A 24616-nucleotide genomic window follows, 5' to 3' on the forward strand; every position below is an offset into this window, starting at 1 on the left:
ACTCCTTTGTATTAAAAATAAACTAATTTCAGACAAAATTTACAGTATTGCTGAAAATATCCACATATATCACTTTGATACAAATAAGCTGAAATTTTGTGATCATCCCTTTGTCTCCCAAGTGTGACTGACCTAGACATTTGACCATCTGTTCCGGTTTTTGCACTCAGCATATCATTTTGATGAGGTCAACAAATCAAGCTGAAGCTACTTTTTATGAAAATCCTTCCTCTGATATGTGCATTGTACGATATAGAAAGGACACACAATTTTGGCCTCCAAGTATGACCTTGAAATTGGACCTTGTGAATTTATTTTTTTCTCTCAACTTTTTGAGCCTTTAACTTATAACCAGTTCTCCTGTTAGTAAATTAATTTGTTTAAAAAATATTGAAAACAGTTGCATCAGTGTTTTTTTACCACAATGGTTGCATTTGGAATTATTCTCACCCCCTTAAAATATTGTTTTTCACCTACTTTTGACAATAATTCCCCTAAAATATTGTTTAGACATTTCATTCACAACTCTTACCACATGCATTTCTGAGTATTTGTAAGTAAAGGTAACCAATCCAGTGATTTTTTTTCTGAAAAGTAATAATTTTCATAAACAAGAGCTTTCTAATGACAGAGTGTTTGACTATTTGAAGCCCTTTCCCCTAATACTAGCTAATAGAAATATAAGGAAGTTTTAGCATAAAAAGGGGCATACTTTGCCAAATTGTAAGCAAGAGTTATGAAACCTGCCATGTGAGGTCATCCCATAATGTGTGGAAAATATGAAAACATGTGGTCCCATATCTCCTCAGAAACATGCTTATATGCAAAACTTTCACAAAGTTTCATAATTTTGACAAAATAAAAGCTAGTGTTATGTACCCTGCCATGTGAGATCATCTCATCATTCTTAAAACATGAATGAAGATAGAAAGCATTTGGCCAAATACTATTTTTTGAAAAACTAATAATTAATTCATAGTAACCTAAACTTACCAGCAATTTCTGCCTGTAGAGTGTCAGCATCATCATACTGGAAATCTAGGTCATTTTCATCACCAGTACTCTGAAAGAATGACATTTGCTTAGTGTCATGCCATAATGATGGAGTGAACAAATACTGTTGAATCACTTTATTCTGTGGACATGAATTTTTTTTGGCCACAAAATAGCAAAGTCAGTGACGCATTTGGGTGGGGTGGGGGGTGTATTCTCCATCTCACTGCGCATGTTGCAACAATTTGCCATTTTTATAGTTTATTTCATCATTTTATTTTTTTAACTTTTGTTAGGGATCAGTGGGCTTTCCCCCTGGAAATTTTTGAAATACAGGCATGATATGGTGGTCTCTGGTGCATTTTTAGGTAATGGAGGGGAGGGGGGGGGGGGGGGGGGGGTGTATTTTAAATTAAAAATACATTTACATAGGTAGGCCTTCTCTGAACGATAAAATTTTTTCGGAAATTTGGGGTCTGAAAATGTGTGACAAATGAAACAAGAGGACCATAATGGTCCTGAATCGCTTGCGTGTTCCCACATGACCCAGTTATGAGTATGACGTCGTTTTTTCTATTATTTGACATAGTGACCTAGTTTTTGAGCTCATGTGACCCAGTTTTGAACCTGACCTAGATATCATCAAGATAAAAATTCTGACCAATTTTCATGAAGATCCATTGAAAAATATGGCCTCTGGAGAGGTCAAAAGATTTTTCTAATTTTAGACCTACTGACCTAGTTTTTTAACCGCAGCTGACCCAGTTTCAAACTTGAACTAGATATCATCGAGATGAACATTCAGACCAACTTTCATACAGATCCCATGAAAAGTATGGCCTCTAGAGAGGTCACAAGGTTTTTTTTATTATTTGACCTACTGACCTAGTTTTTGAAGGCATGTGACCCAGTTTCAAACTTGACCTAGATATCATCAAGGTATCATCAAGGTGAACATTCTGATCAATTTTCATGAAGATCCATTCAAGGGTATGGCCTCTAGAGAGGTCACAAGGTTTTTCTATTTTAAGACCTACTGACCTAGTTTTTGATCGCACTTGACCCAGTTTCAAACTTGACCTATATATCATCAAGATAAACATTCAGACCAACTTTCATACAGATCCCATGAAAAATATGACCTCTAGAGAGGTCACAGGGTTTTTTCATTATTTGACCTACTGACCTAGTTTTTGCCGACACGTGACCCACTTTCGAACTTCACCTAGATATCATCAAGATGAACATTCTGACCAATTTTCATGAAGATCCATTCACAAGTATGGCCTCTAGAGAGGTCACAAGGTTTTTCTATTTTTAGACCTACTGACATAGTTTTTGACCGCACGTGACCCAGTTTCGAACTTGACCTAGATATCAGACCAACTTTCATACAGATCCCATGAAAAATATGGCCTTTAGAGAGGTCACAAGGTTTTTCTATTATTTGACCTACTGACCTAGTTTTTGATGGCACGTGACCCACTTTCGAACTTGACCTAGATATCATCAAGGTGAACGTTCTGACCAATTTTCATGAAGATCTTCTAAAATATATGGCCTCTAGATAGGTCACAAGGTTTTTCTAATTTTAGACCTACTGACCTAGTTTTTGAAGGCACATGACCCAGTTTCGAACTTTATCTAGATATCATCAAGGTGCACATTCTGACCAATTTTCATGAAGATCTTTTGAAATATATGGCCTCTAGAGAGGTCACAAGGTTTTTCTATTTTTAGACCTACTGACCTAGTTTTTGAAGGCACGTGACCCAGTTTCGAACTTTACCTAGATATTATCAAGGTGAACATTCTGACCAACTTTCATAAAGATCCCATGAAAAATGTGACCTCTAGAGTGGTCACAAGCAAAAGTTTACGGACACACGCACGGATGGACGACGGACGCCGCGCGATCACAAAAGCTCACCCTGTCAATCTGTGACAGGTGAGCTAAAAAAAGGCAATCAAGACTAGCATTATTTATAAAATGACAATAATCAATTTATAACTTATTTTCTATGACTAGAGTTAATTTTTACCATTGATTTCTGCTTGATTTTGGCAGTTTTTCTTAGGAATTTGCCAAAATCAATCTACAATCATGATTTAAAAATTCCTGAAAATTATTGCAGATGTCCCATCAGTTGTTCATTCCGAAGTTTTGCTACAAAATATAACTTTGGAATGGCTACTTTGACACTACTTTCGTAATTCCGCTCGTTAAAACATGTTTAAATCAGATTTATACGAAAAGCATTGCAGCGAAATTCATAACTGATGTGTATTTTTCATTTAACACCTGTCATTGCCATTTAATTCAGGCTGTGAAACATGATTTTCTTTTCTTTGACGATAACAGTAACGACCTTGCCAAATTACTTCAATCAACGATCGGGGATGATGATGACATATGTAAAAGCGGCACTAAATAATTTTGCCGATAGAATACGTCACGCGTTCTACATCCAAAGCTGTCACTGGTTTATGGCATGTTTAAACTAAAGTCAAAGACTATGAATATACTACTGTGTAATGGATGTCAGACTGCTAATCCCATGGTTGGTGACACGCTGTGTATTGTGGATTATGAACGAAAATAACCGCAGGTAATATTAATTTTTAGGCTAGACGGAAGTTCTTTAGACAAAGAAATACACATTATAAAAAATACATTTACCGCAACAAATTTTTTCGACACTTTATTGTTTTCGCCATTGGCAAATTGTAGCAGAAACTCTGCTAACTTTCCTTATTGGGAAAATAAGCAATTTTTTGCAATTGGGATTGGGCCCATATTCGGCCCCAAAATCAGCCTTAAAAAATCCCTGAAAAGTGATGGGTACATACCCAACTGCACCAAAAGCTTATCTGGAGCTCTGACAGGGAGGGATATTAGAGAGAACAACAGTTACTGCAGACATAATGTTAAGACATGGCATCAAATGCAGCACAATTTCCCTGGATACCTTTGCTGGACAAATTGACAAAACAACTGATGCAGTGAAAGAAGATCTGCTCAAAGCTTTTGGAGAATACATAGCAGATTCAGGGAGATTTTATTAATAAAATAAGTTTTAAATAACTTCTCTCACAGTAAAGTGCCATATTAGAAAACATTTTTAAATAAAGCAACAGAGTCATAGCATATATATAATATAAGAGCAACCAGAGATGAAAATGATACAGCACAGAAGCAGTCATCAATAGACACTACAGTCTATGCAGGGCTCTCGCGAGTGGGCTTTGGAACTTAAAACTTCGCTCAAATCAAACTTCAAAGCGAAATGCAAGTCGCCTGATTTTCTTTGACTTCCGCACTCGCTAATTACTGCTACCTGGGCTGTTGACAATTTGCACGGTGTCATAAAAAGTGTTGAAATACACAAACACATGCCGATAGTATAATTTAAGCTCCGCCTACTTAGTTACTTGCGAGATTTTCCCCAAGAAGTTTGAAAGCGAATCAAATTATCCGATACACCAGAGTCGATTGTGTTCAACCAATTAGCGCCGCAGTTACGTCTTTGCCACTTCGCGTTTAATTGTCAACATGTTCGAGTGCAGAAAACAATGTTTTATAAAGAAACTGCTGAGTAACCATGCGATTAATTGGAATATTGTACACACTATTTGTTATCTATGATAAAAGAACGACATGTAATGTTTTAACTATGTTAAATTGACTTCCATCGATGAATTGACTTGAATTATGTATTTCTAGTTTACACAGTTTACTTTCAGTTTTATTCGAGTGAGATACTGACATTCACCAAGGTCATGACTCGGTGTTAATAAACACTTCATACAAGATATAACCAAAATTCGGCGGGTTACAATTACAGCATTGGCTTGAATTTTGAAAACGACTTTTTCAGAATTTTGTAATGAAACAATAATCATTGTATGGGAAATGATCTAACTAAGAAAGTGAATGGTCACATCAATCACAGGAGCCTGAAATTCTATCCAAAAGCCAAGAAAAGTCTGTATATGAAAAAGAACCCGCTTCTATATAATAAAAAACACCAAGAATGAAACGCATTCACACCCCACCCACCACGAGAAAACAGGAAAATTTCAAAGTAAGCAATGCGAGTGTTCTCGGATGGCGTAATTATCTAAAGGCAACTAAAATATATGCGGGACTGTGCTTACTGGTCGCTTCACCGTATTAACTAACACGAAATCAACGATTTCAACAACATTTCGTTCATCGTCCAAACCATTGCGTGACGTCACACCTTCATGTATATTTCTGCACTGGAGTTAATAATGCTTTTGTGTAAATGCCAGTATCCGGTCCGATCCGTACACAATTTAGAACAGAACAGAACAGCATTGTGTAAACAATGTCATTTGTCATTTACAACACAATTAATATGTGATATCAGAAAACTCTTTCCGTATCACCAAGCGTAGCTGAGCAGCCATGATATTCTTTTTTTCTGTTATGCGCTGCTTCCGTCAATGGTTGAGTTACTTCCCCTCTTTTGTCAATGCTAGAGTTAGTTCCCATAATGGGTTTTTTCCAACATGATATGCCTAATTCTTTTATTATTTAATGCTTAAAGAAATTCAAAGATGTAATATTTATTGAAAGAAATATTACTAATAAAACATGACATATACAGATATTTTTTACCTGGTTCTTGAAATTATTTTGTATTCTCTCCGGCGCAGAAATATGCTATACATGAAGGTGTGACGTCACGCAATGGTTTGGACGATGAACGAAATGTTGTTGAAATAGTTGATTTCGTGTTAGTTAATACGGTGAAGCGACCAGTAAGCACAGTCCTATTTTAGTTGCCTTTAGATAATTACACCATCCGAGAACACTCGCACTGCTTACTTTGAAATTTTCCTGTTTTCTCGTGGTGGGTGGGGTGTGAATGCGTTTCATTCCTGGTGTTTTTTTTATTCTATTATATAGAAGGGGGGTCTTTTTTCATATACAGACTTTTCATGGCTTTTGGATAGAATTTCAGGCTCCTGTGCATCAATGTTCTTTATCTAGAAACAAGAAAATTACAGCCACTTTTCGAATCACTCAACAGCCTTGCGGTAGGAAAAGTCTGCCCACTTCTCCCTAAATCAGCTTGCGGAAGAAGTGACTTCTCCCAAAAAATTGGACCTAGCTAGACCCCTGCTACAACAAAATCTGATATGATTTACACACATACTGTTAAGGCAGTGGCTACGATTACGGTACCGTAATCCTAGCCTCCGGTTCTAGGATTACGGAAGTTCCGTAGGCTAGGATTACGGAAGTATTTAAGAGGCATCAAATTTATGTTAGGACATGCATAAATGACATTGTAAACTTACTCATTTTACTTACTTTCACTAAATATTTCGTGCTACAGGGGTTCCATTTGACCCGGGACCTCGGGTCCGGACCCGGGAGATTTTCAAAAGACGCTCAAAGGACCCGGCGTGATACTTGCCTGTGCGTCCTTCTGGACCCGGAGGCATTTTCCTTTGATAATCCTTTCTCTTATCATTCATTTCCTTCAGTAAAACTATTTCCTCGATAGTCACGTGTATTCCAAAATAAACACTCGCGGTCATGCCCTCCTGCCTCTGATCTTCTACTAAATCCCGCCCTTTCTCCTGTAGACATGCCTCGCTGATTTTTTATCAGCAAGTTACGTCACGGTGAGTGCACATAGGTAAGAAGAATCAATGAAGTGTTGAAATTAATTGATAAACAGTATTGATCCTGTGTACTCAAAAAAGGCACCAATTATTAAATTATCGTAAGCAGCTGATTACCGAGGATGTGAAAAGTGCGCTGCAAGATTTTTTCATGCCAACTTTAAATTAGACCATTGTTTAGTGATCATACCGTAATTTCAACAAGAAACGTCACAAATTTTGATGAATTTTGAAAGCAAAAATAAGTTCAGAATGTCTGTTCACGAGTCTAATTACACCCGATGTCATATGCGTATTTCCAAAATTCCTTAAAAAAACTGACTTTCAGTGCAGTTTTTAATGACAAGTATCATCATTATTTGAGGAACTATCTCTGATTTAGCTTAGTTGGCCAAGTAAACTGAGCAAAAACTACTTTCCGATGACATTCCGAAAGTGTACCAGTATCCGGATAGTACATTTTGGATACATTTTTATAGAGTGTTATAGCACTGTTCTGTTAATAAAAATTAAATGAAATTTAGAAGAAAAACCTAATCAAAATAACATGAATTTTGATAAATATTAGTTTACAACATGAGACTATATGACCTGAAACTGACATTTTTATTATGCTGTAACATGATCTTGGGTTTATTGTTTTCTTAGGTAAAGATCTATGTATTACTAAATAAAAAAAATATAGTCAATTATATGGATGTGTTGGGACAGGACCCCTGTATTTTGGAAAAGGACCCTTCAAAATTTGGGCCCAAGGGTCCTGGGACTCTTGGGTTTTCAGGTCTAGTGGAACCCCTGTGCTATCGATCGGCCGTTTTGGGTAAGTATAACCTTAATGGCGCTGGGCGGAAATATAGAATTATCTATGTTTCGTATATGCCTGCATTTTTTTTTAAATCTAACTTTGACACTCATATTTCTAATATATCTCCGCGCGCCGCCATTAAGATTATACTAACCCAAAACGGCGGATAGAAAACACGAAATAATAAGGCAGGCTTGAAAAATTAAGTGAAATAAGTTAGTTTACAACACCATTTATGCGTGTCCTAACATATACTTTATGCTTCTTAAAATACTCCCGTAATCCTAGCCTATCCTGATAGGGTTGTCTAGGAATACGGAACTTCCGTAATCCTAGAACCGGAGGCTAGGATTACGGTACCGTAATCGTAGCCACTGCCTACTGTTAATGTTATACACAATTAACATACATGATCTGGTTTCCATTTGAATAGGCAGTGACTTATTTCATTTTAATAATAATAACGCTCTAGATTTTCTATAGAGAGGGGGTTATGTAAGCTGAAAAGCTTGCGACCTCAAAGTACAGACATAAATTACTTATTTGTCCGAACTTCATTTTATCCGATTACATAGACAAATATAAAGAAAATATCATCATTTAAGCAGTTGTGGAAAATATACTGAGCTTATGAAATGCATTTGCGATAGAAAAAGCATTTGGGTACTTTTTTACCATAATATCTGTGTCATCTCGCTGGCGACGAAGTATTTCCCGTAATTTTGGAAGTCCTTCCTTTCTTTCAGCCATTTTGATTCATCGTATTTTCCACACGCCGTGAAAGTCGTTTTCGGATTGATCATATTTCACTAAAATAAATGATCATATTTCACTGAAATAAAAAGATGATAGCTAATGGTTAGAAGACGGCGTTACTTTCTAATCAGTTGATTTGGAATAAAAATTACAACAAATATATGTTTAATCATAATACTAGTAGTAGCCTAATTTGTGTAAAAAAACCCAAAAAACAAACAAACAAAAACTGTGATTATATACATTTAACCTAAACTGGTGTCTTCTACAAGAAATAAACATAGAGTAAAACAGGGGAGTAGTGAAATCTACAACTTGCCCAATCATAATTATGTAAATGTACTCTGACTCATTGAGCCAAAAACGCCCAGTCCAAGTTAATGGATTAATAATTGTAACTCAGTTTTAAATGTAAATACAGTATCGGGAAAATGCACCGAAGGACCAGTGACACGTTTAAAAAGGCCTGCTAATATCACAGGCACCAGTATCGGACCTGAGACAAAAATATGTTTGTTTTCATCCTAAATGAGTTCAAACTGAAAAATATGTAGTGAAATATTAGCCCCCTTCAAAATATACATATGTCTACTGTAGACATATGTATATTTTGAAGGGGGCTCATATTTCACTACATATTTTTCATTTTGAACTCATTTAGGATGAAAACAAACATATTTTTGTCCCAGGTCCGATACTGGTGCCTGTGGCTAATATTGGAAGTAACACATTTGAATGGATTTTAGACACTTAAAAATTCTTCAGAATATAAAAGAATGAATATTTTATACTGTTTTCTCGGGTATTCCGGATCAGTCTAAAATGCGTTTCACAGCTGATGACAACAAATTCTCCAACAAAAAAGTAAACAGTTATTTCTGTAAAATTTGAGTATGTGTGAATCTTGATTAAACAACTTCATGATATAGCATTTACCTATTTAACAAGCAGAAACAATAGAAGAATTATGTATACTGGCGCAGGGTGCTGATTTTTGCCATGAAATTATAGAGCTGCTCTGTTCAAAAGTTTGATGATGGATACAGATAAATAATACAGTTATATACCTATTGATCACACTCTAAGTACATAAATCTTGAAAAAGTTGTGATAAAAAGTAAACCATTTCCTGTTCTATACCAAATAGTTGTATTTTCATAACTTTTATCTGAATTCTTCATCGAGTACTCTTAAATAGCCGTCAATGCTACCGCATTTATAATAATTTGAAAATGTCTTAACTAACTTGTGCTGGAACTTAATCTGGTCCTTTTTACAAGCTGCTATTCATTGAACTGAAGAACGTCTGTTTTCTTTGTTGAAACTATAACAACAAAAAGTTATTTTTATGGTATTATTTTTTAATCTAAACTTATTATTTTATCATGAAGTTAACATAGCATTCCAAATTCCATTTCTGCAGGTGGAAATGAATAAAGCAATGGTGATCAAAAGTGTCTGAAAATAACTGGAAACAGTTTAGAATGTTCATGGAGGTTGGGAAAATTTAAATATTTGGCAAAGTAAGTGATATTTAGAAATGATGGCAATTTAAATGTCTGCTCATGAATAGCGTTGAAGCATTAGCACTTTCATTTTCCAAAAATTAGTTCAGAATATCTACTGATAAAGAATGAGTTAAAAATCTGGATACACAGATAAGTTAAAAATCTGGATACATTCAATGCTGTTTGGTACGTGAGTCAAATTTTAAACTGTCGTAATGGTATTTGAATATGCAAGTTATTGTTTAACTTAATAACAATTTATTTTTATTATATATAAGAAATAATGTTAAAACAACGGTTTGTTTTACAAAACATAATTGTGATAAGTCCAGGTGACTTGGAAAAAGGGTTAACTTCATATTTCAGAAAGTATGTTCAAAGTCTTGGTAAAAATGAGATGGACATTGACGACGAAACAAACTTGCGCAGGCCTTTTGTTTTTCATCAAGCCCGATTTAAAGATCCCCATTCCATTTTTGCTTTATAGCATCCAGATTTTATGTGTTTTCTGTAAAAGAATTCAGCTGAGAAATTTTTATCTATTGATATGTGATCCAAAGATTTTCAACGGGGGGGGGGGGGGGGGGGGGGGCAAAAATTCCACTCGTCCGCTCGTATTGACGAGTAGAAGAGGCCTGAGTACGAGTGGAATTTTCTCTTAGGTCATCCTGCCTGACGAGTGCATTTTTCCTGGTAGGTATCAGTACTGAATGTCAACTATGATCAATGTTTATCAATTTAAAGCCACAAATTCCCAATCCACAATTGAAATGAAAATATTTGATTATGCAATGAGAGTTCTTGCATCCTAATTATTTTTTTTTTCGGAAAAAACCTATTACTATTTTTAGCTCACCTGAACCGAAGGTTCAGGATGAGCTATTAGTACGGGGCTGATGGTCCGGGGTCCACATTTTTACTTAAACATTTTCTCCTCTGAAACTACTGTTCAGAATAACATCAAATTTTGTCTGTAGCACCCTGGTGAGGTCCTCTATCAAGTTTTTACAAATAAGGGCACTTGGACCCTTTTAGGGGACGCTAGAGCTAAAAACAGAAATACCTTTAAACGACTTCTTCTCATGAACTGGTTGGTGGACCGTTATCAAACTTAGTCTGTAGCATCATTATATGGTTCTCTCTCAAATTTGTTCAAATGGGAGCGCTTGGCCCGTTTTAGGGGCCGCTAGAGCTAAAAATAAAGATACCTTTAAACGACTTCTTCGCACCGCTTGATGGATCTTCATCAAATTTGGTCTGTAGCATTATTATGAAGTCCTCTCCCATATTTGTTCAGATAGGGGCACTTGGACCCTTTTAGGTGCCGTTAGAGCTAAAAATAGAAATACATTTAAACGACTTCTTCTCATGAACCGCTTGATTGATCTTCATCAAACTTGGTCTGTAGCATCATTATATGATCCTCTCCCAAGTTTGTTCAAATAGTGGCACTTGGCTTCTTTTAGGGGCCACTAGAGCTAAAAATAGAAATACCTTTAAACAACTTTTTCTCATGAACCGCTTGATGTGACGGATCTTCATCAAAATTGGTCTGTAGCATAAGGTCCTCTCCCAAGTTTGTTCAAATGGGGGCACTTGGCCCCTTTTAGGGGCCACTAGAGCTAAAAATAGAAATACCTTTTAACGACATTTTATCATGAGCCGCTTGATTGATCTTCATCAAATTTGGTCTGTAGCATCATTATCTTGTCCCTACCCAAGTTTGTTCAAATTGGGACACGGCACTTGGCCCCTTTTAGGGGCAGCTATAACTAAAAGTAGAAATACCTTTAAACGACTTCCTCTCCTGAACCGCTTGATGGAACTTCATCAAACTTGGTCTGTAGCATCAATACATGGTCCTCTCTCAAGCTTGTTCAAATGGAGGCACTTGGCCCCTTTTAGGGGCCGTTAGAGCTAAAAATAGAAATATCTTTAAACGACTTCTTATCATTGCACCGCTTGATGGATCTTCAGTAAACTTGGTATGTGGCATCATTATATGGTCCTCTCAAAAATTTGTTCAAATGGGGGCACTTGGCCCGTTGTAGGGGCCGCTTGAGCTAAAAATAGAAATACCTTTTAAATTCTTTTTTGATTATATTTTTTAAAATTCTTTTTTAAATTTAATACTTTGTCACAAGCAAGATATAGCATGGTCAAGGTCTGCCTTACTAAGTTAGCTGAGCGACTTAGGCCCATTTGGGCCACTTATTAGTAACATGACAGTCTGCACTTCGGCAAAAAATAAATAGACGATTCTGATGTATGTTTTTGTTTTTGTAAGTAAAACCATCCAAAACCCATAAATCTATTAACATTTATTTAGTACAGTACCTAAAAATGTCGACAAAAGGTATTGCATCATTAAAATCAAATGTCACATATTTTCGCGACCTAATATTTTCTGTGATTTTGGACAATTCGATAAAAATGAAACTGTTTTATTTGCTTAAACGCCTTTTTTACGTAAAACATATTCAATGGCGTTTTACAAACACATAAAAAAATAACGTCTAAAATTAAGACATTTTAAAGATGTATGAAATAAATGAGCATAAATATCATTGTGAATAAACTATTTAGTAAGTATTAAACAAAAGATCAGGCATCAGATAAAATTATAAAATATTATAATATTAAGACACAGTAAGCTGTTTTGTTAGTAAGTAAGTAGAACTGAGTTATTGTGACATGTCCATAAGTTATTACAAACAACTGTATTTTTGTATTTGTGATAAAATTGTTCATATTCGAATGAATTTGCACAATAAAAATCATCCAGTTCATGTTACCACAATATTTTTAAAAATCACAGTCTCTAAAAGAGTGCAAAGTTATTTCCAAAATAATGAGTTTTCAACTTCTTTTTGAAAACATCTAATGTGCCTGAGTTCCTGATTTCGAGAGGCAATTCATTCCAGAGTTTAGGCCCAATAGTACCAAAACTGCTGTCGCTGAACGTTTTGCGCTTGTTGAAAGGAACAACGAGACACCCAGTAACGGAATTTGAAGAACGCAAGTTCCTTGTCTGTGTTTGTTTTGTGAGAAGTTCTGAAAGATATTCCGGAGAATTTCCAATTGAACAATTATACATGTACGTGAGCATTTTGAATGTGATTCTGGCTTTGATGGGTAGCCAGTGAAGATAATAGAGCGCTTGCTTGGAACTGTCATATTTTCTTCGATTTAGGACAAGTTTTGCACACATGTTCTGAATTCGTTGCATTTTGTTTACCTCGCTTTGACATTGACATTGCACTAATCTAAATGGGATATCACCAATGACAGCACAAGAGTTTCGGCAGCCTCTTTGGTAAGATATTTCCGGAAACATTTTATTCTGAAGTAGTTGAGCATTGCTGTTCTACACTTTCTTTTTACATGCTCTTTTAGATTAAAGTTTTCATCCAGGTATGCACCTAGATATCGAATAAACCTCACTGATTTCACTTCATCACCTACAATGCATATTTTGTCAGTTGCACACTTAGAGAGCTGTTGCCTACTACCAAACATGATGAACTCGGTTTTGGAAGTGTTCAGTTTGAGCTTATTTTCATTTATTCTGTTTGTTAATTGTTATAGCACATTGTTCAAGTTCTTGTATTGCCTTAGATTCGACTGTTGGAGATGATGGTTTAAAGCGTTTATTAGCAGTGTGGTCATCCGCAAAGCCATAAACTGAAATCGATGGCGGAATAACATCAAACAGTGTCCCCGCATATGTCAAATAGAGCCACGGTCCTAAGCAACTCCCTTGTGGAACGCTACAATGTAATTGGCGTGGAAAGGACATGGCTGAATTGACACTTACACGGCAACTTCTGGGGCGCAGATAGGAATCAACCCAGCTCAGTGCTGTTCCACAAACGCCATACTGCTTGTTCAACACATCAACGAGAATGTCATGGTCTACAGTATCAAAGGCGGCACTGAGATCGATGGCAATTAGCGCCGTAACTTCTTTCTTCTCTATAGCATCCAGTAAATCATTTACTAGACGTAACAATGCTGATTCGCAAGAATGGTTTTTTCTTGTAAGCAGATTGATTTTGGGTAGAAGTGTTTGTTTACATGATCGTTGAGTCTGAACAGAGCTTCTTTTTCAATAAGTTTTGACATAAACGAGAGGTTGCTAACAGGCCTTTAGTTTGCAAATTCAAGTTCGAGTCCCACTTTCCTCGACAAAGGTCTTACAATTGCCTGTTTCCATTTTGTTGGAAAGATGCCTTCTCGCAACGAAAAATTTACCAATTTGGTAATAACAGGCAACAGCTCATCTAAGTACGATTTTAACACTTTTGTAGAATATCAAGTTCACATGATTTCGTCTGTAGTTGGTTTATAAGTTTTCTAACTTCTTCCTCACTCAGACCTTTAAGATTGTCAAAACAAGGAATATCTTTTTCACATGGTTGAAAATTATCGAAATGTTTCAACGATTCTCGATTTTTTCGAGTTTGTTCATGAAATGATCTGCAAATTTCTCTGCCAATGTGCTATCATGTCCAGTTGGCATAGGGTTCTCAGACCTAGTGCCAGTTGTCTCAGATACAAATCTATAAAGCTTTTTCGAGTCACCTTTGGCATTTAGAACTTTTTAGCTCAGAGATGATCTTTTCTCACGTTTGAGTTCTTTTTCGTAGTTTTTACGTGCTGTTTTAAAGGCTTCATACAGATGTGATTGTCTATGTTTCTTCCACAAACGTTCAGAATTGCGAGCGGCTCTTTTAAGATGATGGAGTTTTCTGTGAACCAGGGTTTTGGAGCGCGACGAATGATTGTTTTTTTTCTATAATTGGTGCGTGTGAGTTCATAATCTTTTCCACTGCTGTCTGAAATTCATCAACAAAAGAGTCGACATTATCACGTTCAATGGTCATTTCTCTCAGATCACTTGAAAATGTTTTCGTATCCATGTTTTTGAAATTTCTAAAAAGCACCACCTCACTGGTTATATTTTCCTTTTTAACATTTGTCACAATTTTACTGCACAGTGGTCAGAAATATATAGATCCTGTTCACAAGAAACTACTTTAACACCATTCACCACTTCCGTAATGACTAAATCAAGAACGTTACCACCAGTGTGTGTACTAAATTGTACATGCTGTTGCAAACCCATGGCGTACAAGGAATTGTTGAATTCTATCACTGCATTTGTGTCATAGTTGGTGTGAAGATTAAAGTCACCCATGACCATTACATTTGAATAATGTGATAGTATTCCCTCCATATATTGAAAGAATTCTGTGACAAACTTGGAAGTTGAAAAGATGGAGGTCTGTATATCCCAACTACATGCATAGTAATGTTCTTGAAAATCAACTGCCAAACACCATATTCAAAACTGTGAGAATTTCCAGCTGATAGTTTGCGCATGTTTACAGTAGATCTACATGTCAGTGCAACACCACATCCACCCTATTTTGCCTGTTTGTAACATTTATTTCCATTTTTCTTAGGATATACAAGGTTGCTAAAGTTTACACCTCTGAAAACCACTGCATTACCGTAACCACTTTTGCTATTGTTCAAGACTTGTGCCTTCAGGCGACCAGCTCTTTTTCCTCTGTACTGGTTCAATATTCTCAAATCTTTTAACCTTGATAACACAATAGGATTATGTCTACACCTTGTTGATTATCCAATTCGGTGTAGAAGATTGCTGTCATACATAATAAGATCCATTATTAAACACAACAATGGTGAGCGAAAGTTCACAAAGTGTTTATCAACAATAGATATATCCCAATTTATTTATGTGATTGTTTCTGATGCTGATTCTGGATCAAAACATGCAGCAATCCAAAAAAAACAAGAGCTCGTCGAACACGAAATGCCCCGAGTAATTGCACAAGGAACAGAAATTATTTGCTCACTGTAAACAAAAATTCTACTGTTCTGGTTCAATGTGACATTGACCTTTGACATATTGAACTCAAAATCAATAGGGGTCATCTGCTGGTCATGATCAACCTCCCTATTAAGTTTAGTGATCCTAGATCCAAGCGTTCTCAAGTTATCGTCCAGAAAGGGTTTAACTGTTCCGGGTCAATGTGACCTTGACCTTTAACCTACAGACCTCAAAATCTTTAGGGGCCATCTACAGGTCATGACCAACCTTCCTATCACGTTTCATGATCGTAGGCCCAAGCGTTCTCAACTTATTGTCTGGAAACGGTTTAAATGTTCCGGGTCACTGTAACCTTGACCTTTGACCTACTGACCTTAAAATTAATAGGGGTCATCTGTTCATGATGAACCTCTCTATCATCTTTCATGACCCTTGGCCCAAGCGTTCTCAAGTTATCGTCTAGAAACCGTTTAACTGTTCCTGGCCAATCTGACCTTGAACTTTGACCAAATGACCTCAAAATTGATAGGGGTCATCTGCTGGTCATGGTCAATCCCCCTATCAATTTTCCTGATCCTAGGCCCAAGCGTTCTTGAGTTATCGCCGGGAAACCATTTTACTGTTCCTGGTCACTGTGACCTTGACCTTTGACGTATAAATGCACCTACGAATAAAAAAGGTTATGTTATGGTAGCAAAAGGTAAGTTTGACCAGTGGACGCAGTGGTGGAGAGGGCTAAGACGCTTTCCTACGGAGGTGAAGGCCCCTGGTTCGAATCCTGGCTACTCCCATTGCGATGTGTCCTTGGGCAAGGCATTTTATCACGACTGCCTCAGTCGACACAGCTGTAACTTATGTTAATTGTTTCACAAAGCGACGGTAAATAAAATTTACCTTTACCTTTACCAAAACTGCAAAAAAACAAAACAACAAAAATCCCCCAAAAACGAGATTATATTGATTATATACCTAGAACTTACTGTTCCCAATTTTTGCCATTCTTGCACACCAGAGGTCTACCATGGGGTAAGGTCACACCGACACAATTTATATCATATAGCGACTTTTCCAGCTTTTTGATGGGCATTTCAGTAATCGCCATTTTGTTAGACAGCTGGATGGCTTCCTCACATGAAAAATTCTACTCCACAAGAAAGGTTCGAACAAACATCGATGAGGAGCAAGTGATTCAAAGTCAGCGATGTAAATCACTTGACCACGGAGGCCCCTACTTACAAAACAGGCAAAATATTGTAAAAATAGAAAAGAAACCCTGAAAGATTGCAATTGGGAATTATACGTTTAGAACCGGGAAATCTTCTTTTTGGCTTGAGATTGCTCCTTTTATCGGAGGCAACTTTACAGGGGAAAGAGCCTTGATTCATACGCACAAACATTAAATTTTATACACTATGAAGTAATTGAATATGAATCTGGGTCTAATATATCTGTATACATTTATAATAAAAGCTACTGTAGAATGCTGAATTTATTGATAATCGGAAACTTTACTCCTTCAGAAACAACGATTTTGCACAGTTCTTTCAAAGACAAGTAAACACAAATTAGATGGTCAATGTAGAATAATTTTCATCCGGGTTTGATCATTTAAATTATACGTTGGGTTTGGCCAGCCAATTCATCTGCATTGCCTTGTAAAAAAAAAGCAAAAAATCCCGTATAGCTCCTTGCCATAACCCCCCACCCCCCACCAATCCCCCGTCAAATAAATTCTTGCAGTCTTGTATTTAGCTGGTTAAGGGATAAAAAGTTGGGCACAATCTTATTGCAAGAGATGAATTTTCATTAAAATTTATGATGCAAATTAACTTGATATTGGGGGTACATTTTATTGGTGTTCTGAGAACGATCTAGTAAAGGTGTCGCTATCAAATTATCAAGGCCGAACAGAATTTGTTAGAAAATCCTCATGAAATACCAATAATACCAGCCTCGATTTGCTCATCTCACAGGACGGTCGCCAGAACATTTCAAGGTATGTATAAGCAAAAAAGGTCCATGATCTACGCATGCCTTCCATTACGTAGGATTTGGTAGATGTTCGTGATAAAAGGATTAACGTTGTGTGTCTATAGGGTAAACATATCACAATATCCATAATTAATCTTCAAAGTCAGATTCAGGAGTGGTATAAAATGTTTTGGGTATCTGGACACAATGTCATCCTCCTAACTATGTCACCGTTTCTGTAAACAATATCCTTTATTGTTATTACGACTTTTATAATAACCAATTCATCTCTAGCAGTTATACACAATATTTAAATCAGCAGGACTTCAAAGTATTGGTTGAAGACAGATGCTTGATTTCCCGTGTTTTATAGCAGGTATTCCCAAAGTTCATTTTTGGCAGCCGGAATCCTAAGACGGTACTTGATTGCTTTTTCCTACTTGTGTGGGTGCGTTTGTATGCTTGTGAGTCTATAACGGTGCCCTATTGTTTTCTTATGTGTTGCTTGTTCGTTTTTCTATGTTATTCAGTTGATCGTAGTTGTGTTTATCTTTGGTACATGAGTGTCTGCTCTATTGTGGTTTACGTTGTAGTGTGACTGTTATTAAAGAACATGGCATTCCCTTGTATATTTGTCCTGTGTTCAAATTTCCCATTCGGGTCCCCTCCCGGCCCCATTTTGCCCCTTTCAATTTCTTTCCCCTCCATCTATATTTAGCATAAATTAATATGTACTTGTTGGATGTTTGAAGCAACCCGTCTGAAATATTTTTCCATTACAGCTTCTTTTTGTTGTGGGCCTACTATGCAAATGCGTGGCTCTAGGGCTGTGTGCTCTGTGCCTCGGAGAAATTTACCTTTACCTATTATCTTTTGGTGTACAAGACCAAATTTAAGAAGTGTTTCAGTTCATTTTAGAGTTCAGAATTCAGAGACAATCAGATATGATGTAATCAAGTTTCAGACAAACAGCATGTGGAAGTCTAAGAAGTGTCTCCATACCGGTTATCAAAGCCAGATCCGAGATGTACCTTTGTTCTATTGTCCCATCAAGAAAGTGCCGAATGTGAATATAACATTGTTGCAGATTAAAATTGAAATCTGATTGCTCTACCACTTCTTTCTGTCTCATTTCTTATCTTGTGCGTCCCATAAAATCTGAAATATTTTTATTTCTGATATACATAGAACTTTGCAGTGTGCATAATGTAGTAATTGTTCAAGATCGAAGTCAAGAAAGTCAAGGGGATGGTTAAAACGACCTTTTTGTCTAGTCAATAAACCACAAGATCTGAGAAGATTTTATTGATGATGGGGCATTGTGGACCAATAAACCAAACGAAAAAAATATGTTATTTTCTTATCTATTTGTAATCTTTATCCAACAGTCCGTTAAATATTATTTAAAGATATTATTTAAATATAGTGGTATTTTTTTCAGTGTTAGTATATGGTTACATTGATCTCTGTAATTTTAACTACTTTCTTATTTCACTTGTTTTGCGATGCAGTTGACCCTTTCCTGCCTATTAAACGAGTTCTAAGAAGGTAACCACATACTTCAACTGAGTGTTGCTATTATTTGTCGAGTTCTTTGGAATCATGGAGGAGTCCATGCAATGTAGGCCTAACTGTATAGTTCTGCTTCCGTCATAAGAAGGGGAGTGAGGGCTTTTACGCATTTGTTTTACTACGCTTTAAGAATACCTTTACCCAGCGACTCTTTTGAAAGTGAGTAGGCCTTTCCCGTATGCTGAGCAGTTTTTGTTGTCTCCTTGCCAGTTATGGTACACAAATGCACAAATTCAAGTTCAAATCAATTTGTGTTCTGGGATCTAATCAACCTTTATATTAGTGCGAGATACAGTAAATAACCGGTGCCACGATTCTATTACGTCTCTTATTGCAAAAATAATATAAAGATGACAGGTGTCACCGAAATCTTTTGTCGATTAAGGGAACTCTGAAACAATCTTATAGCAAGATCCAAGTAACAACAACAACAACAACAACAAAAATCAATAAACAAAGACAAATATCAAACCGGGAATGCAATTGTAATTTAGGTGTTCGCAACATGTATGAATTCCGCACACGCTAAACTTTCAAGACATGTACCGAGGGCAAAAAGGGTAAATATTCAAAAGTAAACAACTGCAAATAGTTAAGTATCGTTTTGCTGTTTTTAACCAGTTTTTCGTAGAAAACCAATTATTTGTTTGTTTTGTTTGTTTGTTTTGGGTTTAACGCCGTTTTTCAACAGTATTTCAGCCATGTAACGGCAGGCAGTTAACCTTACCGGTGTTCCTGGATTCTGTACCAGTACAAACCTGTCCTCCGCAAGTAACTGCCAACTTCCCCACATGAATCAGAGGTGGAGGACTAATGATTTCAGACACAATGTCGTTTATCAAATAGTCACGGAGAACATACGCCCAGCCCGAGGATCGAACACGCGACCCCGCGATCCGTAGACCGAACGCTCTACCTACTGAGCTAAGCGGGCGGGCTGAAAACCAATTATTAGATTAGGGTATGTCGTCGGGCGGGCGTCAAACTTGGTTTCCGCACAATAACTTTAGGTTGGAACAAGCTATAGACACCAAACTTGGCCTGTAGATAGATGATAAGGAGGCAAAGCTAGGGTTTGCATTTGAGGTCATTTGGGTCAAGGTCAAGGTCGCTATTGCTAAAAATAGAAAAACTGGTTCCCTCACAATAACTTTAGTTTTCATTGATGTATTGAAACTAAACTTAGCCTATAGTCTATAGATAGCTTATAGAAAAACTAAGGTTGGGATTGTATATAGGGTCACTGGGGTCAAGTTCAAGGTTAGGACAACTTATTTAATCTTCACACTTAGAAAATTCTACGACGGCGCAGTTGTCTAGAGCGTTGAGCCAAAAGCTACATTTTAGTCAATGGGACGGAAGGGCGTCGGTTCAAGTCCTATTGGCCCGCCCACTTAGCTCAGTAGGTAGAGCGTGGTCTACGGATCACGGGGTCGTGAGTTTGATCCTCGGGCGGGGCGTTTGTTCACTGTGACTATTTGATAAACGACATTGTGTCTGAAATTATTAGTTCTCCACCACTGATTCATGTGGAGAAGTTGGCAGTTAATGCGGAGAACAGGTTTGTACTGGTACAGAATCCAGGAACACTGGTTAGGTTAACTACCAGCCGTTACATGACTGAAATACTGTTGAAAAACCGCGTTAAACCCAAGACAAACAAACAAAATCAAATCCAATCCTACTGAGATCTTACATTCTTTTTTCTTTCTTTTTTCATTTGTTTTGGTCAAAGTCAAGATCATAGTTACTAAAAATAGTTTTTTTCTCTAAAAATAGTTTTTTCCCCTAAAAATAATTTTTTTTTTCTCTGTGTGATCATCAAAAAGGTGGTTTCTGCTTTATAATTTTAGTTTTGACTTAGTTACTGCCACCAAACTTTGTGTACAGCAAGCTTATCTGAAAATGAATGATATTTGGGGTCACTGTTACTAAAAATAGAATTATTATTATTATTATTATTATTATTATACCAGATTTATATAGCGCCCTTTTCATGATCAATTTCACGTTCAAAGGCGCTTTACATAGTTCAAATGCAGCCACACAGGGCGCATAATTCATCCTCTACTAGTACAGACACAGAGCGATCTGACCAGAGGGACAGAGTGAGACAAAGCCCCCACGACAGAGAGATCAGAAATCAGATACAGGCTTGTCCGGCTAACTTAGCCTAGCTCGTTTCGAATAGACAGCCTGGTTCTTTAACGTGCCCAGTGTATAGCACTGGTTCCTGACCAGTACACCTCTAGTTGGGTGGGAAACACTGAAAAGCGTTTCTGAAAATTCCCGAGTAGCTGCCGGGGATCGAACCCCCGACCTCAAGATTGGAAGGCCAGTGTGCAAACCACTGAGCTATCCGTCCACCCCAATCTAAAATAGCCAATGCAATAATAATGGTTTCCACTCAATATCTTTAGTTTGGATACACTTATTGTCAGTATACCTGGTGTGTGGGAATGTATTTGAGGTCGCTGGGATCAGGGGTAAGGTCAATGTAGCTAAAAATAGAAAAATGTGGTCATATTTGAAATAAAAAATAGATTTTTCTGCTTAAGAATGGAAGGGTGTCGGTTCAAATCTCACTGAGATCTAAATATTTTTTTTTGTGACAGAAAGGTCATTTTAATGCCATTGGGTAACTAAAACTAGAAAAATATGGTCATAGTTATAATAAAAATATACATTTATGATATGTATGTTTAATAGAATATGGCCCTGTCTTTAAAGAACCTGTTGGCATGATGCAATTGAAAACTTTGTTTTCGTGGAATTTCCACGTTTCTTGTTGTTTCTTACTCTCTTTCTCTACTTGATATCTAGAATTTTGATCTGTTTTTTTCTAATTTTGCTGCCACTTTGTTCAAGGGAGATAAATATTGCAAATTTTGGGAACTAGCTACACAGTACTTTCTTTATCTTATTAGCATAATGAGATGCTACATTTAATAAATAATTCACATGTATATATACATAATACATAATATGCTTAAAAATTGCGGACACATTTTATTTTCCAAATAATTTCAATGTAATGGCCCTAAAATTAGCCAATGCAATGATATCTTCTTCTAAGACTTAGTCATGAATTTCACATTGTGTATACATTGGAATTTTGAGGCAACATTTTTGGAGCAAACAGAGAATAGATATCGTCACATGATGTCGAACAATTTTGAAAATAGGCCATCTAGCTTAACCAACCAACACCAAGCCTTCAAATTAGTCAAAATTACCATATTACACAATGAGTACACTATAGACGCCGCATTTGCTTAAACTTGAAGACTCCGCAGTTGAATATATATGGCCACTACATCTCAGAAGACAGAAATATTTGATTTATGAATAGTTAGATTGACCCAACACCCTTATTTTTGCACTGTATTTAGATTCTCTCTAGTTGATCTTACTCTAGTAATCTTATGTTATCTTAAGTTATATCTTGGGCCATTATCGGATACCCACGCGTGTCCTATTGCGCTATAGTCATGGACTAGACCTATAGTGTCCGGACACGGACAGACAGATGAACAAACAGGTTGACTAAGAGGTAACTATAAGGTGGGGTCCTAACAAGATTACACATAGTGAATGCAACTAATTCGTATATTTTCCCTTTTCAAACTCTTCAGACATGTCACTACCATATAAACTTTGTGTAAGTTTCAAGAAAATTGTTAAAAAAATAAGGCTTCTATAATGAGATTACAAATAAATTGATGACAGACGACAGACAACGAACGGATAAACCCTTATCATGATTGACACTACTGAGTCTGCCTTTGCGACCAGTGTAGATCATGATCAGCCTGCACATTCGTCAATCTGATCGAAACCTGCACTATTCGCTATTCAGTCAATATATATTTTGTAAAGCACCTCTTTTAACAGTTATTGGTACTGGTCAAATACAAAGATGGACAAGTTCATTAAAGAAATTTAGAAGGATTAATACGTAAGAAGAACAAACAGAACAGACCATTCATGAACACTTAGTTCTCCCTCACACTCGGATTTGCTAAAAGGCAAGTGCACATGGACATCTCACGCATATTGACCTCACTGTATTAAAGAACAGAATAATTAAAGGTTGTTAGCGTTGTATCGTGAAATATGCACGAGTTTTGCAGCGGAAATGTTGCGCGAATTTAGGTTGTATATTTCCGGAGCAAATATAATAACCTTTTAATCACATATAGTACGTATCTACACGTATAAATGTAATGTAAGTATTGTACGTAAGTATTGACCTGGCACTCATGAATATTCCGTGTATTTCCGTAAATTAATTTTCGGTGTCCGAATATAAATAGCGGTATAACTAAATATTACATATGATATACTGTCGCATCTGCAGGTAGCTGTGCGGACAAAGCGTTTACCTGCCAATATCAGGATTGCGGGTTCGAGTCCTACGACCGACTATATATTTTTTTCGCAAATTTTATATGAAGACTTACTACTCATTTGATCAAACGTATCGTGATATCTATGGTTCATTTATAAAGAGTAATCATATTTCCCGTTGTAAAATAATGGAATATAATTGTTTTAATATAGTATCTTAGATAAAAAGACAAATTACCTGTCACCAACGTTCCAGAAAAAAACAAATATTACAAGAGAAAACAATCAAAATTCATGAAATATGACACATAAAGTAATGTAAACGATAAACTTACAATGCATTAAATTGAAAAAAAGACCTATTCAGTAACTGATTTCGAACCCACGGTAACGTGCGTGCTAGTCAGATACCTTACCTCTACGCCACCGTGTCATTGATTAACTTTACATGTTACTTTAGTAATGTAGATACTTTCAGGATACTAATATTGCGTAAATTAACGAAAACGCCCGAAAATATTGGCGAAGATTAATGAGTGCCAGGTCAATACTTACGGACAATATAATGAATTTGTCCAATAACCTAGATAGAATTCATAAATGAATTAATTAATGCAACGATACGCATTAAAGCGACATGCCTCCAGATCGTTCGACAACAAAAAAAAAAAAAACAACATTTTTAGATATCTTGAAATAAATGCTATATTTCTTAGGAAGGCTTTAAAACTTAATTACTGACCGAAACACATGAGAATTTGTTGTTTTTACTACTTTTTACGATGAAAATCGAATAGCGTTTGGCACGTTTTTACTCCAAGTAAACTGTCTTGATTATAAATATCTATATTTTGAATTCATTAATCACTACTTCAGCTATAGTGCTATTGGTTACGACGAAGGGAAAATGTTTTTATTGCCGCGGCGGTCCGGGGTTCGATTCCCGACTCGATCATATTTTATTTCTTGATTTGGAACTTTTAAAATATTTTAGAAACAAAACTTCATATTCTAATGTTCATAATATGACCAAACTTCAATTTGAAAGAAAGATTATTTTTAGCCAAATCTGGAGGCATGCTGCTTTAAATTACGGTGGTGTGTTTAGGATATGCATTTATTTTTTAAGATTAAATATTA

The 24616-nt window shown here is 36.4% G+C and overlaps 1 protein-coding gene across 3 annotated transcripts in view; it reads right to left on the reverse strand.

Moving 5' to 3' along the window:
* Positions 1-8277, reverse strand: part of LOC123528673 (striatin-interacting protein 1-like) — a 49365-nt gene extending 41088 nt beyond the window's left edge. For all 3 annotated transcript variants that reach the window (XM_045308576.2, XM_045308575.2, XM_045308574.2), the window contains exons 1-2: positions 8135-8277; positions 994-1063 (exon numbers count right to left, since the gene is read on the reverse strand). In XM_045308576.2, coding sequence (XP_045164511.1) covers positions 994-1063; positions 8135-8209 — 145 coding nt within the window. In that variant the 5' untranslated portion in view covers positions 8210-8277. The remainder of the gene's footprint in view (positions 1-993; positions 1064-8134) is intronic.
* Positions 8278-24616: the final 16339 nt, after the last annotated feature.

Source organism: Mercenaria mercenaria, chromosome 13 (genome assembly GCF_021730395.1).
Source record: "Mercenaria mercenaria strain notata chromosome 13, MADL_Memer_1, whole genome shotgun sequence".
Lineage (NCBI taxonomy): Eukaryota > Metazoa > Mollusca > Bivalvia > Venerida > Veneridae > Mercenaria > Mercenaria mercenaria.